We start from the raw sequence: 23,251 nt of genomic DNA on the forward strand, positions 1-23,251 counted from the left end.
GAACTAACATTTGTCCATCCTCTGCCCTGCCCCACAGTAGAGGCATGACTACCAAAAGCTAACTTGATCCCAATAGAAAGACACTGGTCTTTACCTTGATATCTCAGCTGTTCCATATTTTAAATTCTTTTGTGAAAAATGCCAAATAGTTAAAATTCTCCTGCAGATTGTCAAACTGTCATGTGTCATGTCTGAATACAGTCTGCTCTGGGAAGAAGGCCTCGGCCTGCTCTAGGACACACTCACTCATCACTGTCCCCTTGGTCCTGCAGTTTGGAGACTCTCAGCAGCTGCGGCTGGTCCGCATCCTGCGCAGCACAGTGATGGTCCGAGTTGGTGGAGGATGGATGGCCCTGGATGAATTTTTAGTGAAAAATGATCCCTGCCGAGGTAAGGAACCTTCCTGAGCATAAATTACACATTAGGTACTCCCTCACCGCTGATCTTTATCTTTCATGCTTACACAAAGTGTTGGTAGTGGGTCTGTTTGGGTTTTACTTTGTTAAGCTACCTAGATGTCACTCCACCAGCATAGACTGGAACTTGAGGGTGCCTGAGTAGACCAAGAAGAGAAAGCAGGAGAGGTGGATGCTGTCAGGGGAGACAGGTCTTGAGATACAGTAACAAGAATTAGGAATTTATTGGCATCTTCCAGTGTTTTGGTTTGAGGTGTTAAATTAACACTAGCCTGGAAAGGAGCCTAATGAAGCCTCTGAAGTTCCTGGTTAGTGCTCCTGATTCCTATGCCGGAAACTCGGGGAGGGTGTTGGGCTCCTCCCATGCAGGGAAGGACTGCATCTCCCATGGCTAGGAGAGGGGATAATGAACACCTAGCCCTCAGCACAGATGCTTCTAAGACAGGTGATCACTGAAGCAAGACCCTGGGGTGCTGAACTTGAAAGGGTGGGCATGCCAGCCCAAAGGCAAAAGAAGATGGGAAATTTCATGCAAACGATGGCAGCTGCAGCTACAGGCATGTGAGGGCTGCAACAGAGGAGAGGGGATCAGGTTCCGGTGGCTAAACCCTCTTCAACTGCGGCCTTCCCTTTTCCTGCTGGCCAAGCTGCATGTGGGTATACAGGAGGCTCCTCCACTGTCTGCCAGTTTGTCTTTCTTGACCAGTTTCTGCGTTTCCTGCTCTGTCTCTGTTTCTTTGTGTTTGTTTATTTTTTTATTCTAGTTCACCATCCTGGGAGTAAAATAAAGCGCTCTGATTCCAGCTCTTCGATTTCCAGTCAGTCTCCCATAGGTTGGCTTTTAAGCTTTGTCCCCCTAACCCACACCCCAGCCCACTGAGAATGGCTTTGCTTCTTAAACTGTGGTGCCTCTTGGCTCTGTGGCATCTGCTGCCTTTACGAATGCTTTGAAATAGCCAAGCCCTAGCTTTTCTAACTGTTATAAGTTGATGGAGCTTAGAACCCTTCTGTTGAAACAGTACCCATGGAATTTGTTCAGAGTTTCTGTACGTTTAACAAATACTTACATAGCTTTTTAGATGCCACACGCTGTTATAAGCAGTTTACAGATGATAACACATTTACACGGCTATGAGGTGCAGACCAATATTGTCTCCATTTTACAGAATAGGAAACTAAAGCACAGAAAAGTTAAATAACTTACCTGAGGACAGACAAGTAATAAATGGCAGAACAGGATTCAGTTCCAAGACAGTCTGGCTCTAAAGTGTGTGCTCCTGATCAAGGTGCCATGTGTCTCAGAGGCTGGCATACCCACCACCTCCCCTTTGTGTGTGTGGATTGCTGGTTCGGCCTGTGTAATTAAATTGGTGAGGCATATTTATAAACCTGGTAGAAATGTTTACAGTACAGTTACATAACTTCTTTGGAAGTGATTTATAGTCCTATTTTGAAGTGTTTAGAGCTAAAGGGTGCAGTTCTCACATGAATTCAGATATGCCCATAAGTAGCTTCTTTTATTTTAACTCATTCTGCAATTACTCCAGTAAACAAAAATAATTTTCATTAATTAAAAAAAAGTTAATTTTAAAAGCACCTATTCTGATAAAAACTTAAAAGTGTTTAATCAGTTTTAGAAGTTACTATGTTGCAAACTAATTTCCCTGATATAAAAGTCCTCTTTCATGGTTTTACATCAGGAGCAGGAGCGATGTATATATAGGATTTTAACCATAACTCAGTAAGACAACATTATTTTTTTTCTAAACCTATTAGTAAGATTTGGGGTTTTTTTTTTTGTTTGGTTCATGTTTTTTTTGGGGGGGGGGGGTCTTGTGTGATTGGACTAAACAAATAAACAGAAGAGATACTGCATGTGACATTTTGGAATCTGGTTGCCTGTTTGCTGCCTGCTTTACTTGCTCTGTTCACAATAACTTTATGCTGATGGCCAAGGGGAACACTGCTTGCTTTGTCCTTACATTAATAGTTAAAAACTGGAACCCCAAGAAAGTTTGGGAGGGCCGTCTAGTACCTGTATTCTGTGGAAAATAGTAGCCTTTTCAGCATCCCTTGGAGAAAACAAGGTAAGGCTTTCCTCTATGCCTCTCCAGGAATGACCTCCTAGCACTCAGTAATCGTCTCGATTGGGCTGATTGCAGAGTACAGAACTGCCCAGCAGTCTTAGTTATCATAACTCTACCAGTGACAGGATGAGTATTTCTAATCAAAAAATTGCACTAGGAGGTGAACACTTATGGGCTGTGGTGGATGTAAGAAGTGACTGGGGAGGGCGTGAATATCACAGAGGAGAGTTCTTGAAGCTATCTAGGATTCTGTGAAGATTCATGTGGCTTCGAGAAGCACCACTTAGGGTAGATTTTATATTCATTTGTGTTGCATTTCCTTGGCTGTCTAGACCATAGAGAATGTTAGACTGAGGATAGAACAAAATTTATGACAGTATAATACTAACACACACAGTCATTTGTTACCTCCTGCTACATAGCTGCTTAAAAAGGTGAGTGAGAGAGGCACCTGGGTGGCTCAGTCGGTTGAGCATGACTATGGTTTGTGCTCATGATCTCATAGTTCGTGGATTCGAGCCCTGTGTCAGGCTCCAGGCTGACAGTGCAGAGTCTGCTTGAGATTCTCTCTCTCCCTGCTCCTACCCCACTCACTCTTCTGTCTCTCAAAATAAATTTAAAACAAAAAGTAAGAGAGGAGCACCTGGGTGGCTCAGTCAATTAAGCATCAACTCTTGATTTCAGCTCAGGTCATGATCTCCTGGTCATGAGTTTGAGCCCCACCTAGGGCTCTGTGCTGACAGCGCAGAGCCTGCTTGGGATTCTCTCTCTGTCTCTCTCTGCCTCTCTCTCTGAAAATAAACTTAAAAAAATAAAGTGAGAGAGCTCTCAAACCGCACATTGCTTTAGCCAAACATACAGTGAAAATATTCAACTAGGTAGGTTCCCAACATTGCCAAAATTGGAGGTTTCAGTTTCTGAATTCATCCATGGCAAAGGAGATCGTGATGTTTTGGATAGAGATGAAAACAGTGCCCTGCCTAAGAACAGATCTACTTTTAGGGTACTATATATGTTTTTGAGCACTAGACAAATTAGTTCCTCCAAATAAGTGGAGATCTAGAACACTTCATTCATGAAGATTTAAAAGACAATTTGGCTTAGAACTGATTGTTTTCCTTTTCTTTTTATTGTAAAATATACATAACATAAATTTACCATCTTAACTATTTTCGAAGCGTTCAGCAGCATTAAGTACATTCACACTGTTGTGCTACCATCACACATCCACAGACCTCTTTTTATCTTGTAAAACTGAACTTCCATATCCATTAAACAGGAGCTAAGAACTCAATTGTGACTGGCCAGCCTGTTGTAGCCAACATCATGTGGCCAGCCTAAGTCCCTTAGAAAATGGTGGCCCCTTTGGTGTTGAAAAACTAGAATGGTTGCCTTCGGGCCCTGGTCTCCAATATGTGATCTTCAAAAAATTACAGTTAAGTGTTTTTGGAAAACACTGGCTTAAAGCTAAGGCAGGTTTCTTTACTGTAGGTCTCCCTAGAGCTCACAAAATGCTAATCTCATTAAGGCTCTTCCAAAGGGGGAAGGTGTTTATTAAGCTCTTTTTGTAGGAACCCTCTCAGAAAACCTTAGTTTGGGAAATTCTGCTGTAAACAATGGAAGACCATGGAAGGATTTTGGGCCATTTAGAGTTATCAGGTTTTTATTTAGAAATTCAGTTCTAGGGGATGAGATGAGAAATGAGACCAGTTGGAAGCCTGTTATATCCCGTGCATGGTGGAGGAGACAGCCCATGATCCACATAAGTGTAAGGAGGTTTGGGGGTGTGGGAATGCACTGGGGATTTGATGAGCTTTAGAGGATAGAATCAGGAGGCCAAACTGCCGTCAGGAAGGAGAGACCTACACTACCCCCCTGGTTTCTGGCTCTGATCATGTCTAATCAGTCACTGGGTATAAGATTCTGTGATCCAGCAAAGGGTCTGCTCACGGGACACGTTTGGAGTCAGGCACGACTGTATGATGGCAATGAGGTGTCAGGTCGGTGAGCTCATCGCCACCGGGTTAAAAAACTAAGAGGGAGAACAGGACTACAGACAGAAGCAGGGGACATCAGTGTTTGATAATGGGCAGGAAGGAGGAAAAGCAGGAGAGAGAGTGTCCTGGGAGCCAAGGGAAGAGAGTATTTCAAGACAAGAGCAGTTATCCCCCCACATGGAAATTACAACAGCAGAGAGGCGTTTTTACTTGTCAGATTATTAAATTTGTATCTGTACATGTATATGTGTGCACATGTGAATAACAGCATTAGCCAGAAGGAAGTAATTTCAGTATACTCCTGCATTATTTTGGAGAGTGTATGTTGGTATAAAATTTGGGAGATCAATTGAGAAGTATCAAAAATCTTGTGTGCATCCTTTCTCCCCAGAAAATGCACTTAACAGAAATTTATCCTAAGGAAATCATCGATATGCACAAAAACCTTTTACGAGTAGTTTGTCACGACATTGTATATGATGTTTAAGAAATCGTAAGCAAATTAAAAATATAACTAGTAGGGTTGGTTAAATAAATTGATGTCCATATGGTGAAATAAGGCCATGCAGCAAGACCTGTCAAGCACGGAGGAATGCTCCTGATGTTTTTGTATTAAATTATATATGTACACATACACAGTTGGGCACAGGAATAAAGACACACCATCATTGTAAGTGATGTCCCTTAGGTTGTAAGATGAAGGAATTTTTATTCTCGTTGTACTTTTCTGTATATTTCAACCTTTGTACAGTTTAAAGCTATCAGTAATAACTTGGCAGAGTGATTTAGGTGCTGTGGTGGGACGGGAGCCTGAGTGAGGTAAGGGACGAGTGGAGAACCACTAGTGTAGATGAGGACGTGAGGAGCGTGGGGCGGGGAGAGAGCTCGGGTGGAGACGTGGCTTCTAGTCCCAGCCCTACCACAGCTCTCCCTGACCTCAGCCTTGTGAGTGCTTCAGTTCCTTTGTCTGTGACAGGGATGCTAACAGGTCCCTGGTGACAGTCAAGTGCCCTACTGCATGTGATCACATTCTGTAAATTGTGCAGTGCACGAGCAACATGATATCATATCATTACATTTTAAATGTAATGCTGTGGCGCTCACCTGAGGTCCTGCTTCAGAGTCTTCCTCTTGTATCACTCTGTTGTTTTTGTCTGGGGGAGCCAGTGCACAAGTAAACTGTTAAATGTTTACTAGGTTTAAATTACACGACTGAAGTTCTGTACAGCCCAGGGACATAAGCATTTCTTTTGGGGTGAGTCCTCAGCTGAGTAATGATTTTTATTCATCACTATTATCTTAGTGCCTTTGTTGTGTGTCCACTGTTACGCTGGGCACTTCAGCAAACACAAAATAAAGAAATGTAAGTCCTGAACCCACAGTTATTAGTGATGAGAACTCTTACTGAAGTTCCCATGTTAGTGCTGAAGGAAATTCTCTTGGAGAATCTTTAGTGTAGACACAGGGGAAAACACTGAAGTCCAGAAAATGCATGAGTAGAGAACCCAGGGACAAGGAATGAGCCTTGAGGGGCACATGCTGTTGGGGCCTGAGGAGGAAGGAAACAGCGTTCATAGGCCATCGAGACAATGGGATCAGCCGGAGGAAACTGAGGCCCAGGGCAGGAAGACCTGGTTGGTAGCTGAGCCTAGATTGTAACTCAGGTTTTGATACCCACATTGGCCCTTTTAACCTGACGCTTTGATATGTTATGTCAACATAATATATTGAGAAGAATTTGATCTAGGAATTTGGTAATACACTGCTTGGACACCCATGAAACCTGATTTAAAATCTCATTGTACCAAAATTCCTCAGTTCCCTTGAAGACCTGCAGGTTTGGGCAGAAGAGGGGGGTGGGCACAGGTACCTCAAATCTGCTAAACCCATGGTTCCTGGCCAGAGTGAAAAATCTTACTAGAAAAGAATGACAAACATTTTGTTTATAACAGTTCTTTTCCCAAGTTTCACCAGAGGTCCTGTTGTTCAGATCTATCTAGCGTATTCTAAAAAGTGAACAGTTTAGGATAGATGAAGGAGGGAGGAAGTTATTACAGGATAAACCCTTTTGGTGAGAAATAATCTAAGGACATATTCCAGAGGAATTATTTCTTTTAAATTAGCAGTGTCTTTCACATTTAACATTTACGTTGGTCATCCTTGGAATCCTCTGACCGAATCCAGATTTTAAGTTCTGGTTATACAGCTCCAGAAAACCATGGGACAGCACCTGTTGGCCTTCAGAGCAGTTTCCAGATCGCCTCCCACCTGACATTCCTGCCACTCACCATTGTCCCTTAAGCTTCTTGTCGCTTTCAGTTTTTGATCTCACATTTCTCACTGGCAAGTTTTGCGCATGGTCTCAATCTTTCTCTCTCTCCTCCCACATGTTTACTTCTTAATGATTTTATCCCAGTCTTTTTACCATCCTGAGTTCCTGGACCGCTTCCCTGAGGATTGTTAGCAACTGAATTCAAATAAGAGTCTGGACAATGTTGATTGCAATGATCTGTTTTTCTCCACTATCCTGCAAAAATCTGAGCCAAAAGTACACATGTACTATGAGAGAGAAAAGAGGGGTTTTGATCTAATGTCAGAGGTTTGTGCACTGCTGCATCTGCTTTCTTTGACCCGTTACGGTGTGCTTACCCCAGGGGACAGTGACATGGCAAGATCATTACCACAGAATGAGATGCTATCTCTTATATAAAATTCTTTATCATGGCAAACCAATGAGGCTTATTACTTCATTGCTATGGGTAAGAATCATGACAGACTGACAAATCATGAATTTATTTTAAAAGAATCCACAGATAGTACTAAATCTATAACTTACATAGCTGTTATCATGGGGTCAAGCAGCTGTATGACCATCAAAGACACATTTTTTTTTTTTTAAGATTAACTGACATTGTATGTGTGTGTTTGTTCCTTTTTAGCACGAGGTAGAACTAACATCGAACTTAGAGAGAAATTCATCCTGCCTGAGGGGGCATCCCAGGGAATGACCCCTTTCCGATCACGGGGGCGAAGGTCCAAACCATCTTCGCGGGCTGCCTCCCCCACCCGCTCCAGCTCCAGTGCTAGTCAGAGTAACCACAGCTGTACATCCATGCCGTCTTCTCCAGCCACCCCAGCCAGTGGTACCAAGGTATGTACTGACACTGACCTCTCTTATGGCCTTTGTCCCTGTTCCCATATTTACAGAAGTTTGGTGTTAAGTGTAGCCTCTGAACGCCTCCAGCCAGGAGAGGAACATGAAGATATACTGACCAAGCTCTACCTAGACCAGCCTCTCCAGGCCCCAGTAGAGAACAGGACCTTTAAGATTTTACTTTGAAGGACATTATTAAAATATGAACTCAGATCGTTAAGTCAGAAACACTTCTTTCCACATAATCTCCCATCCAGAATTACTAATTTTGGAAATCCAGGCACTCTCTGTGCAGCTGAAGCCAGCGAATAAATTTGGTTGTTTTGATGGGTTACTTACGAAGTATGCTGTTGCCTTTCTGCCTGGTCCCTTTTATCCTGTTAAACTGATGCACGTTTTGTTTTGTTTTCTGTTTCTTTAAAATTCAGTGTCTTCTATTTATTTTTTGTGTTCCCAATTTGCTTCTTTTCTGTTCCATTTTCAATTGTTCCCATCCTTCCCTTTGGATTTCCGTTTCGCAGACTCCACTTCAGTTCCCTCGCTGTTATGACAAACCCTGGTTGGTAAACAGTAAAGCTGGCACCCCTGTCAGGGACAGCCATTATCCTGACCTCCAGCTGCCCAGCCCCGAGGTAGAGTATGGTTTTGCTGACTAAGGACACGGTCACGACGAGGCCCTCGCTAATGCCAAGAACTGGATCGGCTCCTCTTCCTGACACAAGTCCATGCTCTTTTCCATCTGTGTGGTGCTTGCTCTCACAGCCGATTCATCTAGTCAAGTGCTTTTCAGGGGTTTCTAACTCGGATTCACCAAAATTGGAGATAAACAAGAGATGCCTAAAACTGGATTAACAACTTGCTGCCAGTGTTTAGAATGATGTTTTTCCAGGGTGATGAACAATTGTCATTCCTGGTGATTTGTTGATGGATATTATTCATAAAACTAGGGCCTCTTGGAGTCTCCAAACCTCAGATACACAGACGAGTTATGAACACTTGAAATTCAACTACGGTGCATGTTCAGCAGTGTTCTATCTATCTTTGCTAGAACAGAAGAGCGGCTGGCGTCCCCTGCCCTGAGCCATGTCCTCAGGGTGGTTGATACTGCCAAAGTGGTGTGAGGGGCGGGTGCTGCCTTCTTCAGCCAAACACTGCATCAGCGAACACTGCTCCAAGGCTCAGATTTTAACTTCTGAATTTAAGTCACGCGGATGTGTGACTAGTGGCCTAGTCACTTGGGTGTCTGAAGCCTTGATTTGAATACACATGCTGGCAGTTAAGCATGTTTGAGTGCAGTCATTAAAATGCCCAAAGCATTTGTGGAAGAGCAGTGTTTCAGAAACAAAACATGGGCTAGTGGCTTGTCTGATAGCGGGAAAATTTGCATTCTAGCTCCTGCTGGGAAATACTGGTTCCTTGTGCCTCAAAAGATAGCATTGCCTTCAGTCATGCAAAGCTTCAGCCCCAGAAGGCAAAGGCGGGAGATGTAAGAAGCCAGTGCCTGTGAATGGGCTGCTGCTTTGGGATTCATCCGCTCTGAGCTAAAGCTCCAGTTCAGAAATCTGTCTGGTTTAGAACATGATGTGGGGACCTCCTGCCACCAAAACCCCAGGACTCTACCTGCTTATCTTGCTTTCCTTCTTCCTTAATGGCTCCAGTTTCATGAAAGTCTCAAAAGTTCTAAAATTTTAAATGTATTTATAAAGTACAAAATCCTCACAGGATTCTAATAGATCAGCCTTTTTGTTTCATCTTAAGGTTTTACCTTTTGCTCATTTCGAGGTTTCATCTTTCCTTACCTGTGGGTATTTTCTACAGGCCGCTTCCCTACGTGGACTCCAGCCCAGGGCCTCCAGGGCTGCGGTCTCGCCAGCGGCATGCTCACGAGCAGTAGCTTCTGAAACTGGTGCTCCTCCTCCTGTGTGGGCCAGGAGCGTTTGCGCTTGACCGTTAATCACTTTCTGTCGCTTTTGCTTTTTTTCCCTAAATTAAATATGAGAAACACAGTGAAAACAGGTTGCTTTACTCTTCCATTTGTATGAACATCTTAAAGGTCCTGGAAAACAGTTTACACAATTTATTTCAAAGAAAAATTAGAATAATGTTATGGTATGAGTGATATTTAAAACAGACTTAAAAATTCTTAATGAGGACTTCCAAATTAAGTCTACTACTGTCTTAAAACACTCAAATGGGAAATGTTTCTCCTGCTGGTAGCAGTAGTAATAACGTGTATCTGTCCAGCTCTTTTTCCATTAGGAAGTGCTTCTACACATGATTTATTCATTCGGCAAGTTTTTATTGAGCCCCTCTTCTGTGCCAGACACTGTTTTAGGTGCTGAGGATGTGACAGTGAACAAAGTCCCTGCTTTCATGGAGCTTACACTTTAATACAGGCGAGACAAACCACAAACAAGGATATCTATCGTATGTCAGGTGGTGATGAGTGATATGCCAGAAAATAAAGCAGGGGAAGAAAATAGAAAGTTAGAGTGTCACTCTAGTAGTGAGGCAAGACCTCTCTGATGGGTCATTCAGCCAATCCGCCCAAAAGAAACAAGGGAGTGAGCCACACAGAAACAGGGTGGGAGGAACAGTGAGGAGACCATGGTGGCTCAGTGGATTGAAAAAGAAAGAGTGTGCTTATCTGCAGTTTTTCCAGTGAGGGAAATGGACTGAAAGATCTTGGTTTGACTGAAGTTCCTGCACCCATCCAGTGAGAGAGGTTGGAGTGATATTGGCATCTCCATATGAAATATTTAGAGCTAGAACGCATATTTGAAATTTCTAGCCCCAACACTTCGACACTCAGAATTATTTGGATTTTTTTTGGCCATTTCTGGTGGAAATTTGTCAGGAACTTTCTAGTAGAAATATAGAAGACATTATGAAATTTTGAATTGGAACATAAGACCTTTTCTGGGGTGGAATCCTCAAACTATATGACCTAGGACACTTTCAAAAATCTTTGTTTTCCTGGACTTTTAATTTGCTTTTCAATCAGTTAGGTGTAAGGAGGCTTAAATAGACCTTTTCAGATTGAATTTCAAAAATTTCACCTAGTAAATAGAACTTGTTAAAAAAATTTTTTTTAAGGTTATTCCATCAGCAGGGAGCAAGCTGAAACGACCAACCCCAGCCCTTCACTCTAGCCGCACATCCCTCGCTGGTGATACCAGCAATAGTTCTTCCCCAGCCTCCACAGGTGCCAGAACGAATCGGGCAGGTAAGTGCCTGCCCCCATCCATGTGCACTGCGGTGAAAGGGGAAGGGGAGTGGCCAGGCTTAGAACTGGGGGACAGCAGCCTCTGGGTGGTGCTTCACTGCTCCCCAAGGAAAGCAGATAATGAGAGCAGCACACAGATGTGATGTCCAAAGAGAGACCTGCAGATTTTCTGCTGCTCTTTCCTTTCCCTCCTGCCACTGTAGCTGCCTGCAGCCATGCCTTCTGAGAGCAGATGTGTCCACAGCTAAAGCCAGGCCCCTGTTCTTGACCAGAAATGACTGTATTTGAGAGAATCTAAAAGGCAGAAGGGACCTCCTGAAGTGGGCTTTTCCTCAGAAGGCCACCCAGTGTTGGGGCTGGCAGTTGGCTAGTAATTTTTCCAACATTCTGCATTTATTATAGCCACTGGCAAGCAGAGAACATCAGGGAAAGATCACATCTGTTCACCTGTTGATATTCCCCATGCGAGTCCAGGAATTGGCCTCATTTCTGGCTTTCTGTTTGCCTGCCCGACCCCCCACCCCTGCTAGCAGGCTCTCCTCTATGCCCAGGTGACTGAGCAGCCCCACTCGGCACTACTCTGGGGGCACAGGAGGTCACTGTGCTGAGAGAAGCTGCTGTCTAATCCTCAGGAGGCAAGCTTCTCAAGCAGAATCACAAAGCCCGAAAAGGTTTCAGTGGCTGCTGTGTAGATGAAAAGATGGGGTCCAGAAAGGCTCTGATCTGCCCAACATCACACAGCATATCTGGTGGTATTTACATCAGAGCCCTAGCCTCTGGTCGCTTGTCCTCACCACCTCCCATGTTGTCTCTATTAAGTCTGCTGCTTTATTCTCAAATTCCAGACCCTAAAAAATCAGCCAGTCGCCCTGGGAGTCGGGCCGGGAGTCGGGCCGGGAGTCGGGCCAGTAGCCGGCGAGGAAGCGATGCCTCTGACTTTGACCTTTTAGAGACGCAGTCTGCTTGTTCAGATACTTCGGAGAGCAGCGCTGCAGGAGGCCAGGGCAGCTCCAGAAGAGGGCTAAACAAGCCTTCCAAAATCCCGACCATGTCTAAGAAGACCACCACTGCCTCCCCCAGGACTCCGGGTCCCAAGCGATAACACTGTACAAGCACCCCCAAGCCTCTATCCACTTTGAAGCCTGCTCCGTACATTGGGTGTATATTTATTCTGAACAGGAGAAGTTATATTGTTAAAAGTGTAAAAGAATAATTGTGTTATGAAGCTGCCTTATTTTTTTTCTTTTTGTAAGTTACTATTTTCATGTGAATATTTATGTAGATAAAATTCGCCTCCTGGTAACCCTGTAATGGATGGGGCCCAGAAATGAAATATTTGAGAAAAACAAGTGAAAAGGTCAAGATGAGAATGTGTATTAAAAAAAAAAAAAAAAATGCCTCTAAATAGGGTTTCTGCGCGGTGCAGGGTTGTAAACCTGCTTTATCTTTTAGGATTATTCCTAAATGCATCTTCTTTATAAACTTGACTTGCTGTCTCAGCAAGATAAATTATATTAAAAAAATAATAAGAATCCTGCAGTGTTTAAGGAACTCTTTTTTTGTAAATCACAGACACCTCAATTAGCAAGAACTGAGGGGAGGGCACTTCTAATTGCTTTTTCCAATGTTTTTAATGCTGTGTGATTTTAGCTGAGGAGAGGGAACCTCCTCTAGGTAATGTTTGCACATGATCAGCAGAAGGAGTTCATCGCAATACTCTGAATCCTGTTTCAGTACTGGGTGTTTAAAGGACAATAGCTGCTAGAATTCAGGGGTAAATGTGACTGTTCCGAAGATGTCAGAACATTGGGGCTTTTAAGAGTCCTGGTTTGTAACTTTCTATTCAACCCAGCCACCAATAACTCCTGTGCTCACCAGGACCCAGGCCCTTGGCAAGGGGACACTCCTTGGTGGCACTGTGAATTACAGATTTGTTTATCTGCATTTTTCCTATTTATTTAAATGGTCGATCAACTTCCCACAAACTGAGGAATGAATTCCCCGAGCTTATTCTGAAAATGTGGACATAAGACAAACATTTGCTCGTCCTTTAAAGGAGTTCACCAGCACACTTGTTATCAAGTCCCGTTTGCTTCCGTCTTTTTTTGTGCGTAATAAAGTCAACTGACCAAGTGACCATGAAGAGGGGCTGTCTGGGGCTCCCGTTTTTTAGCTGCTGTTCCTCTTCAGCTCCGACCATGTTGCTGTGTAATTATCTCAATTGGTTTTAATTGAGGCAGAAACTGAAGCTCTACCAATGAACTGTTTAAAAACAAGACACACTTTTGTATTAAAATTGCTTGCAGTAACAAATTTGTATTTCCTGATTTTCTTCTCAACTATTATATATAACATGTTACTCTGGGTATGATTGTGTTTTAGATACTTAAACGCATTATTCAGATCAAAACATCTTGGTGGATAAATTAAGGAGCTCATTAACAGATTTTTTTTTCCTGTTTATTTCATCCTTGTTAATTTTAAAGCAACAAAGAAATAATCAGACTATTGTTAACGTAAATCTGTAGCGTATCTGCTTCACTTAGGTGATTACACAAATAGCAATATGTAAGAAAACTTCTGTAGTAGAAATCAAGAGATCCTGGGTTTGAGAGGATGGGGCTGATTTCCCACAGTATGCTGAGATATCTGGTTAAATGACAGAATTTCAGAAGTGGATGCCAAATTGGTCACCAAATCTAGCTCCTTTCTTTTGCAGATGGAGACACCGGGGTGGGAAAGAGGGTTATTTGCCTGAGATCACAGAATTAATAAATGGCAAAAAATGGACCTTGAATCAAATCCTTGATTCCCTACTCAAGTCTGGCATTCCTATTTCCTCCAGCCCCTATTTGGCTTTATAATAATTAGAACAGCCAAATATTAATTCTAACAGAAGGAATTAGGCTAAGAAGTAAAGAAGACTTAAGAGGTAAGTAAGGGGTTCAAACTCAGGCTACCAGTGTTTCTGACCATTAGGCCATACTCCTCATGTGATCAGGAATTTGGTGAGATGCATAGGTGTTTGCCAAAGCTGTTTGAGGCCAGATGTCTGGATTAAAAACAATCCATCTTAATGGATTCTGAAGGAAGTGCTTACTCTGTTCCCCCTGGAATTAAGTAACTTCAAGCTGCCAGAACTGTGTAGGATAGTGTTTTCACCCAAATTTACTTCCCCTCTAGGCCTCCTGGCAGTGGAAGCATATTTAAAACACTTGACCTCCATCCTTTTCAGATTCTGGACTGTGATCATTTGCTATTGTTTTTACCAAGTAATTCCGATTTCTCTCAGCCTGTGCAACAAAGGTCACCTAGTAGTGGAATCTATACAAAGTGCATTTCCATTTAACAAACACCCATATGCAAGGCCATGTAGAGAATGTAAGGGTGCCAGAAAAAATTACAGTTCTGGGATACAGGTGATAAACACGTGATACAAATTTGGTGTCTGCTGGGTAGCGCTACACAAGTCCCTGGGGTTTTCAATGATGCAGTAACAGCTGACCATTATTGACTGTGATAGGCCTGTGCTAAGTGCTCCGTGTACAAGCCAGCTACTGTGACCCCCATTGACAGATGAGAAACAGCCTGAGAGGTTCAGTAACGTGCCCAAGGTCACAGCGTTACCAGGCGGCTGGGAAAGCCCTTGTTTGACACTATCTCTCAAGAAATCCCCCCCCCCCCCCCGCCCCGCTCAGTTCCCTTCCAGGGCCGGAGTTCCAGGGTTCCACTCACATCCCCACCCCCACTTCCCAGCTCCTTGTCCTCTGCCCATCCAGGCACTTTACCGGGCCCTCGGTGGGAGCACAGCCTTCCTTCTGCCTCCCGTTAAGACTGTATATCCATCAGACTGTCGCCCCTGTTGTGGGGGGCCCTTGGAGGCAGGGAACCGTCGGCTTCATCTCTGGCTCAGGCCAGAGCACAGAGCAGCCCACAGCGGTTGCCGCTGAACTGAATTTCAGGGAGACGCCATTTGGAATGACTGAAACCTGATGTTTAGGTTTATGGGAATTTGAAGCCTGTTGTTTAAAGAACACAGCTATCTCTGCTCACCCTTAGTTGAGATCAGTGATTTCTGTTATAAGAATCCGCCCAGCCCTGGACTGCTTACAGTCTAGCTGGAAGCCCAGTGTTGCACAATACACTGCCTGAGGACTCCAGGCTAGATCTGAGGCCCCAGAGGATGTGGTGTGAACTCAAAGGGGAGTGCAGAGGGCTGGCCAGAGAAGGACAGGGAGGAGGACAGGAGATTCAGAGACCCTGAACTAGCCTGACACAGGGATACCCCCTTGACCCTGCCCCTGCCCCAGTATGCACTCACCAAGCCCTGGGGATGCAGCCTGCTAAACAGCTTCTCCTCTGCCCTCTACCCCGTCACCAGAAAGGATCATGGTCATTGCCCACCCCATTACTGTACTTGCCTCCATCTGTGGGCCCTGACTCTAATCTTCATCCCTGCAATCCATGTTCCCCTCTGCAGCGGACTCTGCCTTGGGCACTTTCAGTGGTGAAGCTGCCGCATCCTTATGGGGCTTATAAGCAGTGCGGAAATTTACCCATTGGAAAAAAGGCAGACTAGGCATGGGCTTAAAGCACCAACAAATGATTGGTTCGATTTAGAATGTGAGAGAAAAGTCTTGATTTTTTTTAAAGTTTGAAGTGATGATGGGAATTTTTAAAGTTCGGTGGACTTAGTTTCTTTTGAAGTTTCGTATTGAGTCCACACTGGGGCCACCATAACCATCTGTTGTCCGGAGCCCTCATCTAGTCTCCCTGCAAGGTCATTTGGGTCCGTATCTTGCCAGCCACTCAAGCCTCACCCTCACCCTGGCCATTTATTTCCCAGGCTTTCCAGGCTCCACTGAACAGCTCACCTGCAGGGGAAGTGCCTTAACTTCCGTGTGCCTCAGTTTCCTCATCTGTTAAAAGAGGGGGTTGAAACGGCATCTACTCTATATGTGCAAGCATTCAAGAAGTGACACAGACTTTGCCTGGCACATGGTAAGTGCTAAGTGTTACCTGCATTATGCTCCCTGGAGTCCTGTGGCCTCGACACCAGCTGTTTCCTCTGCCTGGAAACTGCTCTCCAGCTCTCCCTCTGCCCTTTCCTGTCATCCCAGGCCGATTCCTTCCAGCCTTCCGAGCTCAGTCTAGGTGTCACTTCCTCCCAGCTCACCGCCTTAGCCATAAATGAATCAATGTAGTGAGAGGGTGCCCAGGAGAAGCCGAGTGTGCAGAAAGGCGCTGAGTCAATAACGAGTTTCCGTGTAGAGTCTTCTTTCTCTTGCAAGCCTCTGAAAGCCGCGACAATTAAGACGCGTAAAGGGCGGCTCCCGGGCGCTCTGGAAGGGCCCCAGAGCTCCCTGGCCCAGTTGGAGGCGGATGCGCGGCTCCCTCCTGCGGGAGGCGGGATCAGCACTGGGAGATCCCCAAAGCGCACAGCGAGGGCTGGCGGTGACAGTGCGGTCGCCGGAACATGCGGGGATGGGGGGTCTCGCCTGGGGCGCTAGCCAGGAGCACGCGGGAACCAGGTGGGTGGCACGCACGCTGGGAGCAGAGACTGAGCAGGTGTCGCGAAAGAAGCCTCCAATAGCGCGTGCAAAGGGACAGCGGGCAAGGAGCCGGGTGGCCAGCGAGGAACTGAGGTGGCGGCTGATGGCAAAGGAACGCGTCTCACTCTCCGGGCACGACTGGCACCTCGGGGCCTCTCTACCTCTAGACCCTACTGAGGCTTTTCTTCGTGTCGCGTGGAGCGACATTCCGCGCACTAAGGCGGGACTGCGGGGTCACTCCAATGGTGGGACGCAGGCCCCGGATCCCGCCCGGTCGAGAGTGCTGGAGGACACGCCCTGCGGGAGCGCAGGGCCCTCATTTCTCCCGACTGCCCCGCTACCCTCGTGTCCCCAGGCCGAGGCCCCCCGCCCGCCCGACGGTGCCGGCTGGGAGGGGAGCCCAGCACGACCCCGACGACCCGGCAGCTGGACAGGGGACCCCTCGCCGGACCCGCCCACCACCGAACAGCGGACGGCATCTCGGCGTCACCACCACCTGCTGCACCACCCGCGCCCCACCACCCCTTCCCCCTGGCTTCAGTCCGGCGGCCTTGGCCCCGCCCCGAGCCCCCATTGGTCGGGAGCGGAGGGGGCGGGGCCCGACGGCGGCACGCGGGACCCACGGGCGGCGGAGGCGGGCGCGCGGCGCAGACAGCAGCTCCAGCTGGAGAGGCGCCGTCGGATCTGCGTCGTCCCGAGCGTAGACCGGAGCTCCCCGCCGCCCCTGCGGCTGAGCGGGCCTCGGCAGCAGCCGACTGACGGCTCGGCCGCCACAGACAGATTGGCCGCCAGCCCCCAGCTCCCGGAGGAGCCCCTGCCGCGTCCACGCCGCCCGAGCCCAGCAGGTGCTGGGAAACCGCAGGCGAGCGCGCCCCGTGCGCCCGACCCCGAGCCCCGCCCGCCGTTCTCCGTCCGCCGTCGGGGCGGCCGCGGCCCCGGTCCCCGCCCGGCCGCGGAGCGGATGCGCGCCCGCTGAGCGCCCGCCCGGCCCAGCCATGGCTGCGCGCCCCGGGCCGCTGTGGCTCGTGGGCCTGGCGCTGTGCGCGCTGAGCGGCGGCGGCCCCGGCCCGCGCGCCCCGGCCGGCTGTCCGGCCCGCCGCCTGGGCCCGCGCGAGCGCCGCGACATGCAGCGCGAGATCCTGGCGGTGCTCGGGCTGCCCGGGCGGCCCCGGCCCCGCGCGCCGTCCGCCGCCGCCCGGCTGCCTGCGTCGGCGCCGCTCTTCATGCTGGACCTGTACCACGCCATGGCCCGCGACGACGACGAGGACGGCGGCCCCCCAGAGCGGCGCCCGGGCCGCGCCGACCTGGTCATGAGCTTCGTCAACATGGGTGAGTGAGGCCGTCGGGGTGGGCGTCCGGGGCCCCGGTGACCATACGACCAGACCACCGGGTGGACGCGCGGGTGCGGACGGGTCCAGGGGACCGCCTTGGCCGGTGCGCGCCCCTTTGATCGCGGCCACGCCCCCACAGAGGGCTGGGAATGCGGAGCTCAGGGCGGCCGAGTCCAAGGGCTGTGGGCCCCGCTCACTCCGACAGACAGACGGGGATGTGAGTCCCATCGATGTGCGCGTTCGTCCCGCCCCTGGAAACACCCAAGGGTAGGAATCATCTCATGTCGGGTGGACCTGGCAGTGCCAGGAAGACAGTGTGGTCCTGGGGAGACGGATGAGTAAACAGGCCGGGATGCTGCCACAGTGATAAGGGCAGTACTGGAGAAAGGGACAAAGTTCAGCGTGGAAAGCCCCGGTGACATCATCAGAGTGCCCAGAGCTGAGATGAGAGCCCAAGATGTCATGAGTCCACAGCAGCCCGTTCCCTGGCCAGAGCCCTGGCTCCTGTAGGTGAGGGTGTGGCTGTCAGGGCAGCGGGTGGGGAAGGAGTGGACTCTGAGCTCAGTGGGGCCGTTGGCGGTCTTGTCACCCTGAGCGCAGCACCTGGGACGAGGCTTGGCATGCTGTGAAGGTCCAGGCTGTGGAAGGACATGGTGGGCAGCTCGGACGCCCCTCCTTCTCCCACACAAAGCCCAGCCCTTCCTCTCTGCAGAAACTCTGTACAAGTCGTGGAGCCATTTATGGTTAGTTTTCAAAGATGTCTTTCCTATTATTAAATGCTCTTTAATCTGCAGTCCTGACTATCTGTCCCCTGTCCGCTTTGCTTCCTGTCTGTGGGGTCAGGGCTGGAGCAGACACCAGACTGGATCTGGGGGCACAGGGACTACAGCTCAGGCTTAGATGGGAGAAGACCTTTGCCAAGGCCAACAGCCTCCCTTCACCCACAGCGTCACTCTTGACCTTCCCGACAGCCCTGTTACCAGACATGATCTTCATCCCCATCTCCCCGATGAGGACTTTGAGGCTCAGAGAGACAATGTTATGCCCAGGATAGCACAGCCTCTCTGTGGCCCAGTCAGGACAGGAGGTAGCCCTACATCCACCTCCTCAAGGAGCTGATATTTCTTTCTCCTGTCAGGAGGGCAGGCTTTCAGGGTGTAGAGAGCTTCCAGAGGGGTTTAGGCAGAGAAACCCAGGGGCTGGAGCAGCGGCAGGTTTTGTGGGGTCTTTAGCCATTTGCTTCCTGCACTGGGGCAGGCCGAGGGGACAGCCAAGGAGGCCTCTGTCCCCCCCCAGCCCCGAGCTGGTGGGTGCCTGAGGTGAGGGAACAGCAGGAAGCGGCTGTTAACCTCTGCTGAGAGCCGGTGCCAGGCACAGGACTTGGGCCAGTGAATGCCACCTTCCTGGTTAGAGGGCAGGGTGGGGGACGCGGGATAACAGAGACCATGTGCAAAACTGAGGCCTGTCCTCAGAACAAGCTGACCTGGGGCTCAGAACCAAGAGGGGCTGTAGATACAGTTATCCTGAGAATGTCCCCAAGGGAGCCATCCGTTAGTGAGTCACTGCCCGGCCAATGTCCTGCTTCCCCAGCATCCCACGGTCAAGGCGCACACAGCCTTGGTGGGAGCTGCTGTTGTGAATCAAGCATCACCCTTAGTTCAGACACATCTGATTCCTCTTGTGCCTCTGCTGTGTGGTCTTAGGCACGTCCCTTGTCCTCTTGGAGCCACAGATCCCTCCTTGTAAAGTGGGGCTCCTAGAGATCAACGCATTGTCAGGGTTGTTGTGTGTTCAGTTGATAGATGGGAGGAACAGAAAATCATGCCTCTGGTCGGTGAGCCTGGGCCTGGTTGCTCCTGACTCCGGTCCCTCCCAGCTGCTGGCCAGCCTTGGTTGGATGTGTGGGAATGTCCCACACTTCTTTTTTTAACCTTTATTTATTTGTTTTGAGAGGGATGGGGAGGAGAAGAGGGAGGGGCAGAGAGAGAGGGAGACAGAATCTCAAGCAGGTTCTGAGCTGTCAGCACAGAGCCTGATGCGGGGCTCGAACTCACGAACCATGAGATCGTGACCTGAACCAAAATCAAGAGTTGATGCTTAACTGACTGAGCCACCCCAAGCCCTTTTCATGGGCTCAGAGAGGTTTAATGGCCAGTCCAGGGCCACACAGCGCATCCATGACATCATCCAGGGGCTGTGGATTCCAGGTGCCAGCTTCTTCCCACGCCATCTCTGTGTGTTTCACGAAGATCGAAGGCCTCTGACGCTGTGGGATTAACAAGCAGATCTTTGTTCAGTGGAAGCCCGGTCTGTGGGCGGGCCCAGCCAGCTGTCAGAGGGCCTCCTTTATTCTGATGTGCTAATTGCACTAGTACAACTCCTTCAATTTGAGTAGTTTTAACTGGTAATTACCTGGGCTGTGGGGGCGGGGGGATTAGACACCTACCAGGATTCTTTCCTTGTTTGGAGGCCCAGGCCCCAGGCCCCTGAACCACCACCAAGACTAATAGCAGAGTCTCTATGGTGTCAGCACCCACGCCCAGGCTCCCACACCTGTTGCCTCCAGCTCTACCTCCTGTTGGCCTCATCCGGGTCCTGAGAAGCCAGACCTGCTGCCTGCTGGGCCCCTGACCGTCCATGGCAGCCTGTGGAACCCAGAGACCTCTAGCCTCCCACAGGCCTCTGGCCCGTGGGTCAGGCCTCTGTGCCCAGGCAGGTGCTGTAGGAAGCCCATGTCATGGCTGACAGTGTCTCTGTAGGGAAGCCAGGACTACGGTCAGAGCTGGGGCCCCTGCCTGGCCTGTCAGTGAGTCTCCACCTGTATGCTCTTGGCTGCCCTTGGTCAGGACACGGTAATGGGGGCCGATACCTGTCCTGGGTGTCCCCTGTGCTCACGGAGAGGAGAGGCCTGAGCTGTGAGGCAACACCCAGGTTCTTCTACCGCCTGGGCTCGCGACTGAGTCCTTCCTGTCCCAGGTCACCTCCCTTCCCTCTCTGGGCCTCTTTTCTCATCCAGTCCACAGCGATGGTGTCAGAAAACACGGGGCCTCCCGGCCCTGACCCCGTGGCTCCGTGTTGAAGGCACCTCCTCATGGCACCACCCCGTCCCCTGGGCTGGAGCGTGGGTCTGACTGGCTGCTCCCTGGGCGCCTCAGGCTGGCCCAGCCCGCGGGGAGGGAGGAATGAGGCCAGAAAGACCAACTCAGCACGTTGGTCCTGGTCCTTCTCCACCTCGAGCCGCTGGGCCAGCAGGTGCCGTGTTCCAGGTTGAGAAACTGAGGCACAAACAGCCCTAAAGGCAGAGGTCTAGCCAGAAATGCATCAAGCCATCTTCACTTTTGTGGAGACCCTTCTCTGACCAGACTAATTTATTCCCGTGCCTCAGGCAGCCGAGGACAGGGGGTGTTGACCTGAGGCGCTGGATTTGGGAGAGGCAGGGCTGAGTGGGAATGAGGGACCTGGCCCACGTCCTGCTCAGCCCTGTGACCTTGAAGGTACTTCTTTTGGTTCTTTACTAGGGAACTCTCTCATTTCTCACGAATTCACTCAACAGATAGTCATGTGGTACCTGCTCTGTGCCAGACATAGTTCTTTCTAGTTCCTGGGATAGGACAGTGAGCGAAACAAAGTCCCTCCCCTTGCGGAGCTGGCCTCCTAGTGGGGAGCAAGGAATAAATACTTAAGCCACAAAGATGGTTGTCTAGACCACTGGTCTAGACAGTGACCCCCCCCCCAGGGGGGCTCTGGAGCCCAGGAGCGGATGGACAGTGGGAGGTCAGACAGGACCTGGGTGGGGGGCTCTAACCTGTGCATCTTGATGCCACCACCGAGTCTCAGTGTGATCTGGGCTCTCCGGGCCACCTCTCAGAGCCTCAGTTTCGTCTTCTGTAAAATGGAGACACTCGTGTAAAATAGCCCACCCTGCAGGCTGTTCGGGGAGTGTGTAAGATGGCCCCTGGTGAGGACCCTGTGCTCAGAACCTCTGAGTCTGTCTCTTCATCTGCATCACACTTAAGGTCACATCTTTGTTTTGAAAAGAGGAGAGTGAGGCTCAGAGAAGTTAGGTGGTTTTCCCAAGGCCACCCAGCAGGTCAGCTTCCTGTCTCCTCTGCTCTTCTCCTACATAGACACTGCCTCTCCGCCCAGACCTGGGCCTGGCCCACCATTAGGTGTAGTAAGTGTTGCCGAATTCGACTGTCTTTGAATGTATGTTATAAACTGAGAATCCTGTTTTTAAAGTGGTTTTATTGTTTGGGGATTACAAAATAAGATATGCTCATGATACCCTTCATACCACATTGAAACTTGTAACATGGGTGCCCCTGGGCATCCTTTTCCCACTAGCCCAGTGCCTCCAGGCAGTCACTTTTTGATTTCTATCACAATGCATTCATGTCACCTCTCTTTGGTCCCCTTATACCCGAAGCCCTACTATATATACTTTTATGTCTAGTCTTTCACTTAATATAATTTTTTTGAGATTCATCCCTGTTATCTTCCTATCTTTAGTTCTTTAAGTTTTGTTTTGTTTTTTTTTTTAAAGTAATCTCTACATCCAGGGTGGGGCTCGAACTCATGATCCCAAGATCAAATCAAGAGTTAGATCCTCTGCTAGTGAGCCAGCTGGGCACCCCTGTAGCGCTTGTTTATAATTGAATTGTATTGCATTCTGCAAGTATACCACATTTGTCCATTTTTATTAGTGGATATTGAGTTGTTTCTAGTTTGGGGTTATGAATAAAGGTGCCCAGAACGTGCTCACGTGGATGTATTGAGCCTATATTTTAATCCTGGCTGTCCCACCTGGGAGCTGTGAGATGCTAGACAGGTTCCTGTTAAAGTCTCTGAACCTCCTTTCTTCACCTTTAAGAGCAGGTGAATGAGGCCTATTCCCAGCACTGTGAGGGGAGGCTAGCAGCCGCTGGCAACAGCAGGAACTTAACTAACAGAGAACTCTGTTACATTTCACCTGTGCCTTTGCTCCTTTCATACCCTGTGCATAGAATATCCCTGCCTCCACCTCTTAAAGGGGCAGGCAGGAGTTTCCCACCTCCACTCCTCTTCAAGAGACAGGCTCCTTCTCTGATGAAAGTCCCACCCCCACATCGTGTGTATTTCTCTTAGGATTTGAGTCACTTTCTGCCAGTCTCATTCAGGGCCATGTCTCACCTCTATTTTACTCCCTGGGAAACCATGAACGACCGGAGAACAGGGACAGATCTGAGTCTTTGGGGCACCCCCACCCCATGCACCCCATCCCCTGCATGGCAGGCACTCAGGGCAGACTGGCAAGGTTGAGGGAGGACGATCACAGCTGGAGGCAGGGAGCTGAGGGCAGGGGCGGGAGCCTGGGCCTGGTCGGTGCAGCAGAGCAGGGCCGCCCTCACTGTCTTTGTGGAGGCTGACAGCAGGTACGGCATCTCCCTGGGCGCTTCCTGGGACCTCCAGTGCCCCCAGGGCCCTGCCTGGAAGAAGGTGGCTTCAGCAG

The 23,251-nt window shown here is 49.0% G+C and overlaps 2 protein-coding genes across 32 annotated transcripts in view; both read left to right on the plus strand.

The window, feature by feature from the left end:
• Positions 1–13,193, plus strand: part of MACF1 (microtubule actin crosslinking factor 1) — a 328,483-nt gene extending 315,290 nt beyond the window's left edge. For 16 of the 30 annotated variants that reach the window (XM_027059599.2, XM_053211857.1, XM_027059590.2 and 13 more), the window contains 6 exons: positions 273–390; positions 1,181–1,249; positions 7,440–7,651; positions 8,176–8,286; positions 10,751–10,880; positions 11,726–13,193. In XM_027059599.2, the coding sequence (XP_026915400.2) occupies positions 273–390; positions 1,181–1,249; positions 7,440–7,651; positions 8,176–8,286; positions 10,751–10,880; positions 11,726–11,982 (897 nt within the window). In that variant the 3' untranslated portion in view covers positions 11,983–13,193. The remainder of the gene's footprint in view (positions 1–272; positions 391–1,180; positions 1,250–7,439; positions 7,652–8,175; positions 8,287–10,750; positions 10,881–11,725) is intronic. The other 14 variants (XM_053211901.1, XM_027059597.2, XM_053211910.1 and 11 more) reach the window with 4 other exon arrangements.
• A 4,234-nt stretch (positions 13,194–17,427) lies between these two features.
• The window catches only part of BMP8A (bone morphogenetic protein 8a), a 31,428-nt gene continuing 25,604 nt past the window's right edge, over positions 17,428–23,251 (plus strand). For both annotated transcript variants that reach the window (XM_053212044.1, XM_053212041.1), the window contains exon 1: positions 17,428–17,761. In XM_053212044.1, the coding sequence (XP_053068019.1) occupies positions 17,428–17,761 (334 nt within the window). The remainder of the gene's footprint in view (positions 17,762–23,251) is intronic.

Source organism: Acinonyx jubatus, chromosome C1, assembly GCF_027475565.1.
Source record: "Acinonyx jubatus isolate Ajub_Pintada_27869175 chromosome C1, VMU_Ajub_asm_v1.0, whole genome shotgun sequence".
Classification (NCBI taxonomy): Eukaryota; Metazoa; Chordata; class Mammalia; order Carnivora; family Felidae; genus Acinonyx; species Acinonyx jubatus.